This window comes from Myotis davidii, unplaced genomic scaffold (assembly GCF_000327345.1).
Source record: "Myotis davidii unplaced genomic scaffold, ASM32734v1 scaffold149, whole genome shotgun sequence".
NCBI classification, from domain to species: domain Eukaryota; kingdom Metazoa; phylum Chordata; class Mammalia; order Chiroptera; family Vespertilionidae; genus Myotis; species Myotis davidii.
This window is the reverse complement of record NW_006352194.1, coordinates 47,268-68,203: the sequence shown is the minus strand read 5'-3', so window position 1 is coordinate 68,203 and position 20,936 is coordinate 47,268. Positions and strand designations below refer to the sequence as shown.

At 36.1% G+C, this 20,936-nt stretch overlaps 1 protein-coding gene across 1 annotated transcript in view; it reads left to right on the top strand.

The window, feature by feature from the left end:
- The window catches only part of PHACTR4 (phosphatase and actin regulator 4), a 75,125-nt gene that overhangs the window by 34,127 nt on the left and 20,062 nt on the right, over positions 1-20,936 (top strand). Inside the window, exons 4-6 of the mRNA XM_006777629.2 lie at positions 16,232-16,255; positions 17,230-17,406; positions 18,132-18,212. Of these exons, the coding sequence (XP_006777692.1) occupies positions 16,232-16,255; positions 17,230-17,406; positions 18,132-18,212 (282 nt within the window). The remainder of the gene's footprint in view (positions 1-16,231; positions 16,256-17,229; positions 17,407-18,131; positions 18,213-20,936) is intronic.

The window sequence follows — 20,936 nt, the reverse complement described above, 5'->3', positions numbered from 1 at the left end:
TAAAATAGGAAAAGATTCATAATTTTTTTATCTAACTCTTCCATTCCTTGAGGCAATGAGCTTGGAGGAAAAGTACTCTAAAAAGAGTATCTTTTATTGGATGACAGTTAGAATAGTATATAACGCATGGAAAACTAGAATGAATTCAAGGCTTTGTTAAATTTTAAAGCCATCAATGGGCCAGTATCTTCCCCTCTCTCTGCTTGTCTGTTTTTCCAGTTGGCACAAAGTAAATATTGTTGGTCAAGGAACATTTACTGGCTTGGTTACATAGGCAACAGAATTAGCAGTTTTGAGAGAAATCTTGTTGTAAAATACGGACTTTCTTGGGAAATGAGTATATCTTTAGGAAGTAAATATTTCCTTGGCCACTTATACAAGAGCTTAAGTAAGTCCTGGCGTTAGAATCAAGAGACTTGTGTTTTAGCCCTGGCTGTAAGCAAGGCATTTAACTTCTTTGACCATCAATTTTCTTTTTTGTAAGGAGTAGGAGATTGAGCCAAATGATCACTAAGAATCTTGTCATTCTTTTAGGTTTTATTGCCACCTTCACAATAACTTAAAATCAGCCTTGAGCTAAGCCAAGATGGACAGTTAAATTTGGTGGGTGGCAAAAAGCAGCTATACCAAGATCCATAAATCTATCTGTTCTACTCTCGTGGTCCTGTCAACATAGATTTTACAATGCTGTTTCTGGTGTGTGTGTGTGTGTGTGTGTGTGTGTGTGTGTGTGTGTGTTTTTGTGTGTGTGTGTGTGTGTGTGTAATTTACCTCATTTAAACTTACTGACAGTAATATTTTTGTCTGGACTGTTCCATCTGCTTGATGTTTCTGTGCACCAACCCTTATTGTGTTCACACTTCCCCCTTGGCCTGTGTCTTCCAATTTGCTCTTTGGATTCATGATGCAGAAATGTCATCTTCCGTTTCTGACTAACCTCTTTGTAATGACTAAGTTTTTTGTCATGTACTATTATCTGGCTGCTCTTAACCTGGCCTGTCCTTTATGACTTTTTTTTTCCTGTAAGAACTGTGATAATTATTGCGAGCTTTTCATGTGCCAGGAACATTACAAAGGGCTTTTAAAAATATATTGTTTTTATTGATTTCAGAGAAGAAGGGAAAGGGAGAGAGAGATAGAAACATCAATGAGGAGAGAGAATCATTGATAGGCTGCCTCCTGTATGCCCGCCTCTGGGGATCGAGCCTGCAACCCAGGCATGCGCCCTTGACCAGAATTGAACTTGGGACCCTCCAGTCCTCAGGCCAACGCCCTATCCATTGAGCCAAACCAGCCAGGGCTCAAAGGGCTTTTTTTAAATGTTCATGTCAGTTCATCCCTATAACTGCCCTGTACTGTTTAGTATTGTATTGCCCATTTTACAAAGTAGAAAATTGAGGCTCAGAGAGGTGTGAAGTAACTTGCCTAGTGTTACCACCAAGTAATAGATTTGAAATTAAAATTTCATTTGCCTCCAAAGCTCATCCTCTTAAGCAGTATGCTGTGTTATCTTCATGATGATGGTGGTGATGTGATGATAACTATAATATGTTAAGTGCCTACTGGGTACTGGGCAATTTATTTGCCCCCTTTTGCCTCCCCCAGTTTACAGTAGTGGAAACTGTTATTGCATATGTTACACTTTTAGGCTAATATATTTATTATTATAAGTGCCAGAGTTAGAAGGTATTAGAAATTCTTACATTGGAGCATTCTTTCAATTTATTTTTTCCTTTTACTCTCTTTCCTATTTTAATGGTCAATATACCGTTTTTCTGACTACTATCAGTATTAACAATTAAATGTTGGCTGAGTATTTCTTCACTTTCTTTCCTTACTGATGCCTTAGCATTGTCTTTTTCTTACTTGCTACCTTTGCTTTTCTTTCTTTTTTTTTTTCTTTCCTGTATCAAAGCAGATAATGGGGATAAGACAATGGGGGTAGGGGAGAGAAGCTACCTAAGAACAGGCCAAAGGAAAGCCCAGGTACTAGAAATCTTCCTGTGATCTCAGTTTGGAGAACAAGGATTTAAACTAAAAGCTCTGTGTTTTGGGGTAGCTGTTATTTGTTGAAGGAATATTAGGGCTTCAGCACTTAAAAAGTTGGTGACATAAGCACAGGATTTGACCTCACTAGCTTTAGTTTCCTTATCTGATAATAGAGTAAATCATATATTCTTCACAACACATGATTAGTTGTGATGATGATGAAATGAAATAACCTACGTAAAACTCCTTAATACAATGCTCAAATTGTTCGTTCCCCATTTCATCTTCACGTGTTAGTGAAATATTCCAGGGCATGTGGCCAAACACTGGTAAGTTTGTGTTATGTGTGGCTTTTTTACATTTAGAAAATTTAGCGTTAGCATACACAGGCAGGTATGTAAATAAAAATTCATCATGTTGTATTCTTAATGCTGCCTATATGTAAATTATATCAATGAAAATGAAATGTCAGTATGTAAACTGGACTTTTGGTTGCTACTTTTGGTTAGCGGATATGTCCATGTATTATACCAAAAATGTGGGACTACTCCTTTGTATTCCCCAAGATCAAATATGTTATTGAGCTATGGCAAAAAAGACAAATATTGTATAATACCTTCCAAATATTTTTATCAAGTTTACTATCTTAGTAAGCAAAGTGTTCAGAAACATTTCTTCTTATTTTTAGAAAAAGTATATTCAATCCTAAAATAACATTCCTAATGTTATTAATTCCCAGTATGTAGATCTTTTTCTGATTTGGGTATGCCACTCAGAGGTAGAAATACAATTTTAGAGCAAGCAGGGAAATGTGAGAACAGTCTGATACTTTTTAGGCAAGCCTGTATCTAAAACATACCTTTGAATGGGTGTCTGCTCCCATTAGCCTGCTATGCATAACCCTGATGGTTTTTTGTGTGCTTAAATTTGTAAGTTCTTTGGTAGGCTCTTGCGTAAGCGCCCATTCTTCTGTGTCTCAAGTCTGGAGAGCAGGAACCAAGCTCAGTATCAGGAAAAGTAGGTGTGGACTTTTAGGGCTTGCCGCTCAGCAGCTAGAATGTGGTTGGCAGTCTCCTCCCCTTCCTGCACTTCTGCTCTTCACAGTGTGCACCCTGGAATGACAAGCATTACTGTGTGAAGAGAGCCAGCGTGAAGACGTTTTTATAAGAACCTCCAGTGCCCAGGCCGGGATACAGGGACAGAGAAACTCCGGCAGATTGACCTCATGCCATTTCCTGATGTTTGGCAGTGACACTGAGAGAGGAGTGCACGTCCCCTCCTTATGTGGATTTATCTTTTAAGAAAAGTTCGCTTTGGTCCGGGACAGTTTGTTGTCGTGAGATACATCAGACAATATAATCATGGGGCAAGCTGATGTCTCCAGACCGGTAAATCCAGATGCAATTGGTGAGTAATAAAAGGCAAAGAAATAAAATCTTGACAGACAAGGCAGATCTACAGGTGAAGTTGAATGTTTTAAAGGGATTTGAATGTAAGGTATTTGACGTTTATAACTTTGGACATTTATAACTTTGTGAAGAATAAATGAAAACATATCATTATTTTTCACTTAGTTGTATTAATCTACCACACATAGTTGTTTTACTTTGTCCCTTTGGAGTTTTTTTTTAATTTATAATATTGCTAGGAAACCATCTGTTAATTTCTTGACTTTGCAGAAGATAAGTGCTATAAGAAACTCATATTTAGAATTCAGTGGTGTTTTACTAGTATTTTACAGGGCTTGGGCAATTGATAGGTATATAGGGTGTAGAACTAGACCTGTTGACTTCTATAAACAGGACCATTTTAAAGAGTTGATTTAATTTTTTAGACTGATTTATACAATTTCCAAATAAGTCTCGGGCTTTTTCCATTGTGCTGGTGTTTCCATTTCTCATGAGGCAATACTTTGGTATAAATATTTCTGAAGTCAGTACTTTACATTTGAAGTGTTATTCTCTCAGAGAGAGCTAGAGATCAGGCTGATGATTGTGAGTGTAGCTCCGAGTTTCAGAGCTTTTAAGTGAAGTGGAAGTCCATTGTTACTGAAGACTTATTTTTCCAAACTTCTGAGGTTTTGTATAAGATGAAGATAGAAAGGAGGGAAAAATAATTTTAAATGGATATTCATTAAAGGGTTGTTAAATATAAGCACAGTGGAGGAAATCCTGTGAATCATTTCTTGACAATCTATTTTTAAAAAGATGTATACCCTTTTTTTTTTACACTTAGGAAGCAGCAGAAAACATGTTCAATCCTAGGTTGCCTTTTTTTTTCTTCAAAAATGAAAAATGTGGTTGACTTTAAAGAAAAGTATAAAAGAGTGGGAACACAGATTAACACTCCCAAATGTCTCATGATTTAATGTGATTTAGTTTCTAAAGGTAAGTTTTCTCCTGAAAACTTGCCAGATGAAATTCCTACAAAGTATTTCTCATGTTTTACTGAATCTGAGGCACACGGATTGCAAAGTGAGTCATTTAACAATAGATTTTTAACACTGAAGTCAGGACTTGACTCACTTTACCTTCCTTGATCAGCAGGGCTAGGTCCATATTAATTCACTAACTCAAAAAAAAGTTTTATAAATAGAGAAAGTTGTAGAAAAGAATATAGAGGACCCTCTGGGGCCACTACCCAGCTTTAGAAATGAAATCTAAAACAGAGATATGTCCCACCCCTTTCTCTGTGTCCACATTCACTTACGGTGACATTTTGAGCCTTTGCTCTCAGAGGTAACCACTCTCCAGAATGTGGTGATATTAGGCCCAGCCGGTGTGGCTCAGTTATTGAGCATCAACCTGTGAACCAGGAGGTCATGGTTTGATTCCTGGTCAGGGCATATGCCCTGGTTGTGGGCTCAATCCCCAGTGTGGGATGTACAGGAGGCAACCAATAATGATTCTCTCTCATCATTAATGTTTCTATTTCTCCCTCTCCCTTCCTCTCTGAAATCAATAAAAATATATTTTTTTAAAAAAGAACTTGGTGAGAATAGTTTTGGGCCACTAAATTCTCTTGTGGTTTCAAAGATTAGTTTTTTATTTACAAATATAATAAGGACCTAAATAATGCTAGGCATTTATTTATGAGATGGAAATGAGAGTGTTTGAAAAGCAAGAAATGGGTAAGCAGGTATAACTTAACGATGGGTGGTGATATTTATGAAGAAAGCCCATCTAACATCTATATACTACACACAAAAAATCATTTGAGTAAAGTTTGATATTTCTTACGCTTCTAAAGAAAAATGAGAATCAAATTTATAGATTTTTCTAACTACCAAGTATCCCTAATAAGAGACTGCTAAAGAAGAAATAGAAATCACTCAAGTATCTAACAAAAAATTTTATATTCTCTCTAGATTTAATTTGGGGGGTTTTATTTCCTATTACCTAGATAATTTCTAGGTGACTATAAGCTATTTTAATGGACAGGCTCTGTTTATAGTATTTATAATTTAGAATGTATTCTATTCGAGTAAATCAGGATTGGGTCATGAAGGTTTAACATTGACAACTTTGGGGACTTATACCATTGTTTTAAAGGCTTTTACCAAACGTAACAATTTTTAATGAAATTCAAAAAGCATTTCAGTGGGTAAGGGGGTCTGAAAAGTCTTATCAGATTCTTTGAAACGATGCATGTCCAAAGTGAATTAAGACATAAATAATTTTTTAATGTTTCTGGGCCTATAATATGGTAATGAGTTTTGAATTTTAAAATTGATAGTACTAGTTTTGGACAAACCAAATGATGTAAAATAAGTTACTGAATATATTGAATTAATTTATTATTTTTAAGGCATTGTGAATATAATAGTAAACCATTATAGGTATATCTCATACCTAGTTGAGAATTTAAATAATTAAATTCAAAATATTAATAAATTTGTTTAAGATAAACATATTTCTTTGTCTAAGTTAGTTGACTCCCTTGACTTATGATGGACGTCCAGAGCTATTAACCAAAAAGAGCCTGCTTTCAAACAAATAATCTTTGAGACTCATATGCAAATTTAAGAGCTGTCAATACCCAAACAGTTTTTACCATAGGATCTTTCTAACAACTGGTGAACTAATTGAGTATTCGGTTGCTGAGTAGGAATTTATGCTGTAGTGTCCATTCAAGGAAATAAGTAGTCATCCTCAGAAGTTCATATTTTAAAAATTATCCTTAAGTGAAATATGTCTGTAGGAGAAAGTCTGTAGATTTACTCAGGTAAAACTTTCAGCCCAGCCAGCGAGGCTCAGGGGTTGAGCATTGACCTGTGAACCAGGAGGTCATGGTTCGATTCTGGTACAGGGTATATGCCTGGGTTGCGGGCTCAATCCTCATTGTGGGGCTTGGTCCAGGTATTCATCACCGCTGCTATAGGTTTACCACTAGCACCTTCTAAACATTCCCAAAGGTCCTCTAGGAGATAACACAAGCAATGAAAATGTAAATGTTTACATTTTTTTCCCTCCTTTTCTCACTGAAATCAATAAAAATGTATTTTTAAAAACTTTCAAATAATGCTTTGTAGTTCTTGATGAACATAAAAGCTATTTCTGTGTTTACTAGAATTCTTTACTTAGTATCATATTAAAACAACCAGTGCACATGTCCTTAAATTAGGCACAAGGCCAAAGAATTTTAATAACCTCTCCCCAACCATTTAGTCTGGAACTTTCCTTCTCTTTGCCTTCCATTTCCTATCTCTAGCTTTTTTCTTCTTTTTTGACTCTTCACATACTTTTATTAATTAATTAGCCTCTTTTTTTTTTGCTTTTCTTTTACATAGGAATTTATTGTTTTAAAAGATACTGTATTATAATATTTCCACTTACGTTCTTTTTTCCATTGTCACTTGATTCATTTTGCTCTAAAATCTGTACATGATAATGAGAGTAGTTCTGGGAATGGTGATTTCAAAATGTATCATTCTTTCGAGGCAAAATTAGTAAGGGATTGCTGGATGAATAACAGTATTAACATAGGAATAAATAGTAGATGGGTTAATTAAAAATAAACTTCATAGGACTTTAAAGAAAAACACTTGGCATTATTTAGTCATCAAAGGCATTGGAGACATATATCTATATAGGTCTAACAATAAATGCTTTCTTCTAAGAAAGAAGCAACAGGCATACTTTCTGCATAAAACCCAGGAATGAGGAGGAAGCGATAGCATAGGAGTCTGTCGTGGACTCCTTATAGAATTTTCTGTTTTTTGAATGTGGAATAGCAATAAAAAATTATTGACCTCTCTTTCTACTCCATTGGGTTTTCTGAATAACCTATTGTTACAAGAATGTATTCTTCTTTCTTCTTGCAAGTAAAACTTTGGAAAGTTTAAGGGTTTTTTGTTTTGTTTTGTTTTTAATGAGAGAATATATTATATTCTATCACCTCACCACCAAAACTTACTCTCGCTCTGGCCAGTGTGGCTCAGTTGATTGGAGTGTCATCCTGTACACCGAAAGATGGCGGGTTCAATTACCAGTGGGGGCACATACCCAGGTTTCAGGTTCAATCCCTGATGGGGGCTCGTGCAGGAGGCAACCCTTTGATGTTTCTCTCTCCCTCTCTCTCTCTTCCTTCCTCTCTCTCTAAAATCAATTTAAAAAGAAAAAAACCCACCTTCCTATTAACTTGGAATTGTTATAAAAAAAGTATATATATCACCCTAGCTGGATTTGCTCAGTGGATAGGGCGTTGGCCTGCGGACTGAAGGGTCCCAGGTTCGATTCCGGTCAAGGGCACATGCCCTGGTTGTGGGCTCAATCCCTAGTAGGAGGCATGCAGGAGGCAGCTAATCAATGATTCTCTCTCATCATTGATGTTTCTGCCTCTCTCTCCTGCTCCCTTTCTCTCTGGAATCAATTAAAAAAATATATTTTAAAAAAATGTGTATATCAAGTTGCCAAGGGCGAAGCAGCATCACTTTTTGATGCAATTATGGTCAGAAAACTGTTTTCCCAGAGTTTGAATCTCAGGACTATTTATACCTGCAAGGACATTACATACTAGTAGAAAGACCTTCTCCCTGACTATCAATTCCATTTCCCAAAGGCCAGAACTATGCAATACTTCCAAGGAAAGTTATGGACCTGCACTAGACAAAGCCTGCTTTGTCCATTAGTGACAGCTTTTGCTTCCTTTAATTCTGTGGCAGTTTTCTAAAACAGTTCTTTAGATCCAATAATAATCTTTTTTTAGAAGGCATAAGTGAGTCAGTACAATAATGTAAGTACTGTAAATTAATGTTTTCCATTTACAAAGTTCTGATGCTGTTAAAATGCTTGTGTAAAAGCAAGATCTGTTACAAGCTGGATATAAAAGATAAATAAACAGATGAAGATATTAGATTATAAATAGAAGGAAACACAATATATGTAAGTCAAATAATTATGCTGTACACCTTAAACTTAAAAAAAAAAGAAATTGGCACCTCTTGATAATGGAGTAAGTATCTGGTTGCAAAAAACTAGATTTTAAAATTTTGGACAAATAACTGATTATAATAGAAGTTTCATGGGTAAAATGAGACTTTATACACTTTAAATCTAGATATTTTTTTAAACCCGATAAGGTATAAGAAGTAGAGGTAGAATTAAGACTCAGTAATGTTGTTGCTTATCACCAAACCTAGTGACAGGGAGAAGGTAGTGAAGGCTATGTTGAAAAGTAAGTTTTCTGTGGACTCCCAATTGCCTGTACCTTACCTTGCCTTCCAACATGGTTGATTAAGAATTGGTTGTAGTATGGATTCTAAAATGAACACTGTCTTTGACCTAGGGTTTATTGTTGAATTGTTTTATCCCTTATTTCTAGAAAGTAAAGTAGGTATAATAATGTATTTATAGCAAATAATTAATGATAACTTTATTGAAGATGAAAAAGGCTAAGTAAATTTTAATAATACTATCCATTTATTTAAAAATCACCCTAGAAATTCACCTGAAACAACTAAACTTAAACTAAAAAACTTGAATTAAATGTTGGCCATAAAAACTTGGGAGTTGAAGAAAGAAACTACTAAAACTCTGCATAATACATAATATAGAAACAAGACTATGAAATGTGAGGTGCTACAACTTGAATGAGGGAGTAAAGTAGTTTAAATATCAGGGCATAGTTTCAGGGTATTACTCAAACTGGAAACTCCATACTCTGATTTGATTAGTTATCTTCCTCTCCCAACAACCGCCCCCTCCAGAAAACATCAAGACCTCCAACTCTGTGAATTGCTTTCCTAGTTGCCTGTAGCTGCATGACTCAAAGAAAAAGATGTTTTCTTTGGAACACACAATCATAAAACTAAAGCCAGCATCCTACACCCTGTTTTCTGTCAAACAAAAGGAAACTTGGAGGGAAACTACCTTGTGTTGGCTCTCACGGAAAGAATGGGGTCATAAAGCCGTTTTAAACTTCATAATTAGTTTAAACAGAAATAGTGGAATACCCAAATGTGACTCCAAGCCTGTGTTTCTTGTCAGATTGGAAATGGGAGGGAGATGGTCATAAAATCAGAATTATTGAGAACAAGTGGTTCATGTACAAATTTGCCTAAGAACAATTTCAAATTCACTTCTCTTATGAGTATATTAGAGGTCCAGTGCACAAATTTGTGCACAGGTGGTATCCAGCCGTCCCACCCCGATGGGGGCCCATTAGGGGCAGGACTGGCTGGGGGGAGGGGCCGCAGGAGGGCGCCAGGGTATGTCTGGCCCATCTCGTTCAATCTGGATCAGCCAGACCCCAGCAGCAAGCTAACCTACCAGTCGGAGCATCTGCCCCCTGGTGGTCAGTGCCCATCATAGCAAGCGGTTGAACAGCCTTAGCATATCATTAGCATATTATGCTTTGATTGGTTGAACAGACGACCAGACACTTAGCATATTAGGCTTTTTATTATATAGGATAACAAATCCAAGGTATAATTGTATCAAAAATAAAAAAAGAGGGATGATTTATAGTTACATGAATATACTTTTTGTCGTACAATTTGTTGATTTGTTAGTTTCTCTTTCTATTGCAGTTTTCTAAGTGATGGAATTGAATTTTCTTCCTATCAGACAAAGATTTATAGTCAGAAACCTGAACTAGTGTACCAGTTTTAATAGATCCAAGAACGCTCCAGAGATTAGTGACTTCAGTTAGATATAGTCAGCCCCTGCTCTCAGGATTTATGCATACTTTCAAACCCTTCATTCTATAGCTGGAAAGTTTATAGCTGGTGAATTTAGATCACTTTTAAATTTGGTTTCTAACTTCTTTAGCACAAGATTGTACTCATGGCAAACAAGGGTGGTATACTTAAAGAATACAGGACTAGAAGGTGTCGTTTGGGTAATCCAAATCTGCTCACTTTAACATGTGTCACTACTTTAAATACCAAAAAAAATATATCCTTGAGTGGTTTAATTTGCTTACTGTTTCAGACTATGATTTTTATGTGGTAAATAATTTTTTTTGGAAGCTTAATGTGTAGAAAGAATTATTTTCTTTTGTGTATTTATGTATATGCTGGACTTCATTTATTAACTGTGATGGTTTGATAGCTCTCACTTCCCATTGTAAAAAGTAAATGTTTTTTTCCAATTATAAAAACCATAGATGTTTATTGTTAAAAAATATATAGGAAGCTAGCAAGAAGAAACACGAGTCTCTCATAATCCTACCATTACAATATATTTACATTTTGGTTTAGTTCCTTCATTCTCCTTTTTAACAAAAATTAGCATAGTTTAAATAATGTGATATGTAATTTACATATATATTTATATTCTACTTTTAATCTAGGAGTATTACTCTAGAAATCATTTTAATGATTATATATTATTTTATATTAATTTCCCTCCTTTTATAGTTTTTGGTTACTCCTTACCCAAGAATATTTTTTCATTGACTTTTAGAGTGAGTAATAAGGAGGGGGGAGGGAGGGAAGAGAGAGAAACATAGATAGGAGAGAGACACATCAATTGGTTGCCTACCGAACTCACCCTGACCAGGGCCAGGGAGTGAACCTGTAACTCAGGTATGTGCCTTTGACCAGGAATCAAACACAAGACCCTCTGGTGCTCAGGCCAACACTCTAACCGCTGAGACACACCAGCCAGGGCTGTTTTATATAAAATTTTCAGTTTGTTCCTATACCTATTATTGTACATTCAACTCATCCCCAATGATTTACCCCCTAAATAGCACTATCAGAAGTAACATCTTTGAGAAGCTTTTATTAGGAAAAATAGTCATATAATTTATATAGAGTTGGAATTAAAATTTTGAAAAAAAATGTGCATGACCCTAGCCACTATTCTAGTTATAAATAATACCTACTTAGATAACAAAGAAGATATGCCCAAATGGAATTCAATAGTGAGAGACCAATACCTGTTTCATGGACTCTTCAAAGTTGGATTTAGGCAGACTGCTAAGTAGGTCTTTCCTATGAATTTTACCATTAGTCTACTTTCAGTCTGCTACCTTTCCTTCTTGAAAATACTCTTGGATTTAAGTAGGGAAGGCTTGCCTGGCTGCCTCCCCACTGTCATTTAGTTATTTGAAGGTCCTACCCTTCCTATGTAGGACATTTGATAGAATCAAGTTTTTGTGATTTCCCTTTGGTGTCAGCATAATGGATTGAGTGTGAAAAGAAAAGATGATTTACTTCTTTCCCATTTCATTAGGAATGATTAATCTGCTTCTCTTTCTTTATTATTATTTTTTCTAATATCTTTCATGCATGAGAACACTTTCTTTCAGGAGGCACCTACCTAAGCAAAAAATGTGTGGGAAGAATTTTATCAACACTTTATTTTAATCAGTTACAGGTGTTGCTCTTGAATAATGGCTAAAAGTTGAGTTTCCAGAGCCCTCCCAGACTAGTCTCCACCAAAAATGCCTAATAGTATGACTTCACATTTCTTTCCCATGTATGTTATCAACAACATAAAGATCTGCATCCCATTTCTATCACTTATGCTATGTGCAAATAGAAAGCATCTAAAAAATGAAGCATACAAAGAAAAGCAGTCCAGGGGCGGGGGGCGGGTGAGAGCCAACCAAATGACAGTATGAAGTGCTGAAGTTAAATAAACAAAAAAACCTCAACTCTCAACTGAAAATATCATACCCAGTACAGATATCCTTCAAAAATGATTAACTGAAATTATCCTAGTTGGAAACATAGAATTGCAGAAAGAAATGAAGAGCATCTGAAAAAGCAAATATGTAGGAAATATAAAATAATATTGTTTGTTAAAACAACAATAATTTATTTTATTGTTATGTATATGTAGTAAGACATGACTATTTACACAAAGAGCAAATAGAGTTGAAATGTTGTAAAATTCTTGCAATAAGTAATAAACATACTAACTTAATGAAGATGGTAACCAGTTAAGAATGAACAGGCCCTGACCGAGTAAATCAGTTTATTAGAGCATCATCCCATATGCTCAGTGTCCAATATGCCAAAGAAGCAATCAGTGAATGCATAAATAAATGGAACAACAAATTAATGTTCTCTCTCTCTCCCTCCCTCTCTCTCTCTCCACTCCTTTCTCTCCCCTTCCTCTCTCTAAAATCAATTTTAAAACAATGAATGCACAGAGCAAGACAAATAGAAAATAGAGCAAAATGGTAGACTTAAGCCCAATTGTGTCAGTAAATACATTAACTATATAAATGGATTAACCTCTAAAAGACAACAATTGTCAAACTAAATAGAAAAACAAAAGGCAAAAGTGTTATTAGAGTGATAATGGGGCATTTCATGATAAATGGATCTATTCAACAGGAAGATATAACTCTAAATTTGTATATAGCTTTAAAGTATATCAAGCAAAAATTAATAGAACTAAAAAGAAGAAGAGACAAATCCACTTTCATTGGTAAAGATGTTAACATACTTCTCTCAGTAACTGATAGAGTAAGCTGACAACAAATCAGAAGGATATTATTTATGCGCGATGATTACCCAACTTGACCTAATTGGCATGTATAGAACACTCACTCAGTAATTGCACAGTACACTTTCTTTCCAAGTGCACATGGGACATACTATGTTAAAATAACTGCAAACTTTTATATTGATTTTTTGTGTTTATTGATTTTTAGAGAGAAAGGAAGGGAGAGAGAGAGAAGAGAAAGAGACATTGATGTGAGAGTGAAACCTGCTTGTGTTGTACCTGGGATCAAGCTGGAAATCTGGGCATGTGCCCTAACCGGGAATCCAGTCAGCAACCTTTTGGTGCAAGGGACAACACCCAACCAACTGAGCCACACCAGCAGAACTATATTGTTTATTTTTAATTTAAACTATATCTGAAACTAAGAAACTTAGGGCGCCCCTCACAATGCTGTAGGAATATTGTATATGAGTAAGAAACACTGGAATGATGCCATGATTTTCTCGTTCATTTTCCATCAACAGTGTATTAGGTTACAGGCTTGCAGAGAACATTTGTCTCTGTCTCTTTTAACATGTACCAGGTTTCTAGATTACAATCTGGGATTGGGTTTAACAAACCTGTGTGATCATAAGAATCACTTGTGAAGATATTTTTAAAAATATGTTTTATTGATTTTAGCAAGAGAGGGAGGGAAACATCAATGTGAGAGAGAAACATCAATCAGATGCCTCCTGCATCCCCTCCCCTATTGGGGATCAGGCCGGCGACCTGGACTCTAACAGGTTACCTTTCGGTGCACAGGATGATGCTCAATCCACTGAGCCACACCCGTGGGGCACCTGTGAAGACTTTTAAAAACAGATTTCTAGTCCTGGCCAGTTTGGCTCAGTGGATAGATAATCAACCTGCAGACTGAAGGGTCTCGGGTTCAATTCTAGTCGAGGATACATGCCCAGGTTGTGGGCTAGATCCCCAGTAGGGGGCATGCAGGAGGCAGCCAATCAATGATTCTCTCTCATCATTGATATTTCTATCTCTCCTTCTCCCTTCCTCTCTGAAAGCAATAAAAATATATTTAAAAGAAAAGAAAACAGATTTCTAGGTCCCACCTTCCAGAGATTCTGTATTTTGAAAGGGTAACTGGGCTGATTCCAAAGTATTTGAACAGATTTGGGAGTCACTGAAATAATGTTCTGCTTGTCATAGGGAGAAGAGGGAGGTGGAGTGAAAAGAATAGGAGACTATAAGAATATGAATGAATACATTTGGACTAATAACTAGTTCAGGATTGGGTATGACTGAACCCCACTGCATGAGGCAAGAGGCGTACCCACTTGTAAAAGTTATATAAACATTAAAATTAAGTACATTTGCATAAAGCATCAAAGGAGAAAATACTCTTTTTACTGACTATATTCAGTGACTTTTTAAGAAATATATTTTTTATTGATTTCAGAGAAGAAGGGAGAGGAGAGAGAGAGAGAAACATCAACGATGAGAGAGAATCATTGATTGGCTGCCACCTACTGAGGATTGAGCCTGCAACTCGGGCATGTGCCCTTGACTGGAAGTGAACCCAGGACTCTTCAGTCCACAGGCCAACACTCTAACCACTGAGCCAAACCAGCTAGGGCTCAATGACTTTCTTTACATAAAGAAAGAGGAGGGCTCTTCTTAGCAATAGATGTAATAGTGGACACATTCATTTTTTATATATATATATTTTTTATTTTTTACAGAGAGGAAGGGAGAGAGAAAGAGAGTTAGAAACATCGATGAGAGAGAAACATCGATCAGCCGCCTCCTGCACATCTCCCACTGGGGATGTGCCCGCAACCCAGGTACATGCCCTTGACTGGAATTGAACCTGGGACCTTTCAGTCCGCAGGCTGACGCTCTATCCACTGAGCCAAACCGGTTTTGGCGCATTCATTTTTTTAATCATAAGCTATTGGTATTTTCCATACACGCTGTACTTTTTTATATAAACAGCACTTGTTTTTAGTTCATATGCTAATAGGCATAAATATATTCAAAAGGATATCATGATTTTATTGTTTTAATATTTGAGAGAAAAGGGAGACATAAATATATTGTTCAATATAATGAAGAATTAAATTGGATTGAACTAAGTTCTACTTTAGAAATGATTAGATATTTGAGAAGACAGTGGGAGCAGGCTAGATTGGCTATATTTCAGTTAAGGATTTACAGACAGGGACTTTTTTGTGAAGATATTAGCATCCAACATTTCTAAAGCTTTCGTGGTTTTTTTCCTTTGTAAAAGCATCAAATACTACTAATAACCTTTTTTTTAAGTATTATTAGTCTGGGGTTTTTTTGTGTGTGTGTGTGTGTGTGTGTGTTTTGTGTGTTTTTTTTTTGTGGTTGGGTTGTCTTTTTTAAAATCTACCCCATTACTCTTAAGTAAACAAGCATTTTCCTATTGTCTTTTAGAAGTTTTTTCAGTTAGGATATTTAAAATGTTAGTCCCTCCTTCCCTCTGCAAGTAAGGTTACAATTTGAGAATGATAAGTTTATGTTACTTAGCTCTATTCTGAAAGGGTTACATTAACATATGTTAAATATTATGCTATGTTGAGGTCTGATTGACATTCCATAATTAGGAGAATAATGTCTTAATTAAAGCACTAACTCTTGAAAGCAATACCATGTGTTCACTCTTGGGGGTTCATCTCAGGGTACCATTGAGGGGGAATTGTTATGACAGGACACTGTCTCTGGCAACGACACTTTTTAAAATATGGTCCACTTTTGCAATCAGATTCCACTGCATTTCATATGGGAGTTAAAGTAGTTGAGACCCAGGATGCCCATAACTAAATCATGCAGCTGGGAAGAAAAGAGTCCCTGTCCTCCGTCCTCTTGATCTGCTGTACTTCAGTGACCAGGACCCTATTTGGCCCTGTCATCTGGATACATCAAAATAATGCATCAGCAGCCATTGCTATAGTCACTCTGGTAATTACGGTTATGGAAATCTGACCTGCATCAGTGGACTTTCCTAGACTCACATCTATCGATTAGAAAAATACTGATTTTGATACTGTTTTTTAAAAAATTAATGCATATTGATTGTATATTTTCTCTTATGAAAATATATCTACAGTATTAAAAATGAGTTTTAGTGAAGTTATGTCCTTTTATATCCCCCCCAAAAAGTGTTACTTACTCCAGATGGAAATTTTTTTTACAATAAACATATTAACTTATTACATAGTATGTGGTCCTTGATATATTTCTATAAAGTAAAGGTTCCACTTTAATTTCAGGACTGTTATTCCACATGACTCTCTTTTTTTCTTCTCCTCTAGACTTCTCCAGAGAACCCTGGGACAGTAGGTGGAGTGCAAAACTATATTGTGTTGCCTTCCTGCTTTTTTTTGTTGCCTTCCTGCTTTTTAGAAGTATTATTCTTGGCCCAGTCTTGGCTGCTCCTTTCTCTGCCACTAAAGCTACCTAACTAAACCCTGCATGTATAGTCATTATGAGGGACTTATTTATGGTCTTTCATTTCAATCCTGTACATTTATCATGTCAGTTATGTTTCGTGAAATCCTTAAAATCAGAGTTGTCCCTAAGACAATATTGTGATAAGCAAACTGGAATTTCACCTCACCTCTACTTTCCCCCCCAACAAAAATAAAAATAAAAATCCTTCCATTTTAAACCACTATCCTTCTATGCCCCTGCCCCCTGACCTTAGTCCCCTTACAGTGCTCCAGAACTCCCTAGCGTCTTGTGAAGGCAGGATACAATCTGAAAAACAGTTGTAAGAAAGGTGTTAACACTTAATGTGTCACCCCCTCTCTGAACTATTTATATCCTGAAAGAGGAGGATAGGGAGAGGGTAGTGTTTAACAAAGAATAATGACTCACTCACAAATGATGAAATTCCCTGCTTCAGTGACAGGGGAGATAGTATGTTAGCTGGGGAAGACCTTCCCCATGCCAAAAGAATGAGAAGACTAACAACAGTAGGCTTCATGGGGCAAGATCTCATGCCTATTGGGAAGCCATCCACATTTGTGTGTGTGCCTTTAAGAGATTTTGAGCTGGTTATAATCATCTCATTGAATTTTTGTCCTAAAATGATGTCAACTTGGTTTGGTTTGTTTTCCTCCTCAGTAGTTTATCTGTCATGGATTTTGATGTTTGGTGTCTATGTGATGTCAAGGAGTCCGTCTCTGCATGATTGTTTATCATTGCTGTGATCCTTTCCAACTACAACAGGAAGAAAGGGGCAGGGACAACGTCAAGATTATGCCGAAATAACGAATTGGCTATTCTCTTCCCTCTCACCATGCAACAGAAGAAGCAGGCCAGCCCACCGCCGACCCAGGCATGATCATGGACAGTGTGGAAGCAGGAGGAGACATGACGCCTCCCACCAAAAGGAAGAGCAAGTTCTCAGGCTTTGGCAAGATCTTCAAGCCCTGGAAATGGCGGAAAAAAAAAAGTAGTGATAAATTCAAAGAGACCTCAGAAGGTGAGATATTAAAATTTACATACTTGTATGCATAGCCCATGGACATGGGCAATAGGGTGGTGATGACCTGGGGAGAGAGGGGGAGGGACTGGGAGAAGGGGGATACAGGGGGGAGGGAAATGGGAGACATCTGTAATACTACCAACAATAAAAATATATATATGTGAAAAAATACAGATTTAGATATGTGTTCTGAGTTAAAGAGGTCCTTATTTTGGAAGTTACCTAACTTCTCATTCCTTCCCCAGTCTTTGATAACCCCCTATTTGAAGAGGGAATTGAATCCTTTAGAATTAAAAACCAAATGGTTACTCACTAAGCCTTCTATATCATAGCCTCATTCCCAAGTTGAAATATTGATGGGACTAAAGTTTATCAAGTGGTAAATGGAGTTTCTAAACTATAGCAAATCGTAGATGCTTCTTTTTTTCTACTCTGGCCACTTCCTCCCAGAGAAAGTATATTCATAAATACCTTATTGTTGAAATTTTAATTAAAAAAGATAAAATTACATAAGGATAATTCCTTTTTGGAAATACTATTTTCCTAATAACACAGCATATGAAAAAAATTAAGTTTTTTATTATAAAGGTAGTTTTCCTGTTCTTTTCTTTCCAGAGACTAGAAAATTGAACCACTTTATACTTTTACCTGTGGAGTTAGAATGCTTAAAGTTAACCTTTAACTGCCACATTTCTGAGTGCTGTTTTCCAATTTAATGTTAGTTTTAGAGCGAAAAATATCTATGCGAAAACCGAGAGAAGAGCTGGTTAAAAGAGGGGTTCTGTTGGAAGACTCTGAACAGGGTAAGTTTGCATACCAATGGTGTATGCCTGTCTGTGTACGTGGTCTTTGGTTCTGACTAGGTATTTGAATTTTTTCATTCTTTTGCCACTGATAGGGGTGGGGGATCAACTTTAAAAACAAAACAAAAACTATTCATACATCTAGAATATGTTTTTTTAAATGTCCATTAAAAAAGAAAAAAAACTCAATAGGAAAGTCTGCAAAAGCATTGACTTCACTAAAGAATCTGTGAAAGCTGGATATATATAAACCTATGTGCAGGTATGTCCAGAACTTTGCATATATCCAACAAAAATGTGTATGCGTTTATATCAAGATATGTACAAATATACTTGTAGCAGCAGTATTTACTAACAATAGAGCAAAATTGGAAACAACCCAAATGCCTATAATAGTAAAACATAATGTGATACATTTATAAAATAAAGTACTTACACAGCAATGAAGAGAAACTACACCTACCCTAACCGATTTGGCTCAGTGGATAGAGCGTCGGCCTGTGGACTGAAGGGTCCCAGGTTCGATTTCTGTCAAGGGCACTTATCTTGGTTGCAGGCACATACCCAGTAGGGGGTGTGCGGGAGGTAGCTGATCGATGTTTCTCTCTCATCGATGTTTCTCTCTATAAAAACTCAATAAAATATATTTTTAAAAATAAAAATAAACACCTACATGCTATAATATCAATCTCATAAGTAATATTGAGCAATTAAGTCAGTTATGAAAAAATATGTTGTATTATTTCTGTAAATGTAAAGGAAAAAATAGGCAATATTAAACTATAGAGTTTGGAGATGTGCGTTAACTGGTTAAACTATAATTAGAAAAACAAAGGATTGTCACAGAGTTAGGAGAGTGATTGCTTTGTGGGAAAAGGTAAGGAATGTTACTAGGCAGAAAAGGAGGTTTCTGGGGTCTGGAAACATTTCTTAATGTCCATGATGATCATACAAGTGTTCTCCTCGTAGTATTTCATTGAAATTTACATTTATGTTCTATGCATTTTTCTCTACTGATATTGTACATAATGATGAAAAATTAAGTATTAATTAGATATTTTTATAGAATTAATGCCATTTCACCTATTTTTGATTTATTTAAGGAAGGCATATATTTTTGTGGAAATGAAAAGATCTAATAAATGAAAGATTAAAACATACTAGTAAGTGAGAATAACGGAGTGTTTGGGTTTTGTTTGTTTTTTTTGGACAAAATGTCAAATTAGGGGTATAAGTATAAAATTATTTTATTCTAATAATTACCTCCTAATTTATTTCATTAAAGTCCATTTTCTGGCAGGGGTAGAGGCCAACTATTCACCTTTCAGTCCATGTCTAAATTATCTGGCTGTGATCTTTACCTCTGAAATTGAGTGAAGATCGTTGGAGCACACATTCTCTGTGCCAGCTGCAGTACTTGGTCGTTGGTTTCTCCAGCTCTTCCTCCTTCCCTCCCTCCCTCCCTCCCTCCCGTCCTTCCTTTCTCTCTCTTTCTTTCTTTTTCTTTCTCTTTCTTTTCCTTTTCTCCTTTTCTTCCTCTCTTTTTTTCTTTCCTCTCTTTATCTATCTATCTATCTATTTCTCTTTCTTCTACTTTTTTTGACCAAATTTGTCTCATGCCCATATTGCTGCTCTAATCTTAGTCTGTCCTAAAGATCATGTTTTGGTATTTCAACACTCATTGCTGGTTTAATAATGTCAAGACTTTCTCCAATGTCTGACTTTTACAAAGCAACTTAGGAGTTAAGACTATATAGTACAGTGGTTGCATTTTATTTCTCTTCATTAGAGTTACTTTTTATGAGACAAAAATCTGAAAACCAAGTTTTTAAAATATACCATATCCTTTAGATAATAGGAGAAAGGAGCCAAACTGATGGCATATTATACTTTTTAGGTTTTGAACTGTGTGAATGTATTGCTTATTCACACAATTTAATTAAATTGTGTATATTGAAGATTTATTATTTCAACCTTATAAAAAGTAAGCAGAGGCCCAGTTGGTATGGCTCAGTGATTGAGCGTCAACCTATAAACCAGGAGGTCATGGTTCGAATCCTAGTCAGGGTACATGCCTGGGTTGTGGGCTCAGTCCTCAGTGTGGGGCATGTGGAAGGCAGCCAATCAATGATTCTCTCTCATCATTGATGTTTCTGTCTCTCTCTCCCTCTCCCTTCCTCTCTGAAATCAATAAAAATAATTTTTTTAAAAAAGTAAGCAGAGGAAAGAAGCTTGAAGGAAAAATACTATTAGCATTGGTTACCTCTGGGAGATGAGATGGGAATAATTTTTTTTCTTTCTATTTTTATGAATTTTCTACATGGTTAGTTATGAGCACATGTAGTTTTTGTTTTATCATGCATCTGCTTGTTTTTACAGTAGGACACAAAATCTTCCAGGTATGTAGGTGTTTAAAATCCTAACCCCTCAGTTGCAGCACCTTTGGCCCTTGTTTTTTTTTCTAATAGCCATTCCTCACTCCATGCCTCTCACCTTTCTTGCTCACTCACCACAAAACCCTGTACATTACTTCTTTCTTATTTTTATTGTTTGTTTTTTGTTAATCCTCACCCAAGGATACTTTTCCCATTGAGTTTTTTTTTTTAATATATTTTTATTCATTTCAGAGAGGAAGGGAGAGGAGGAGAGACAGAAACATCAATGATGAAAGAGAATCATTGATCAGCTGCCTCCTGCACGCCCCCTACTGGGGATCAAGCCTGC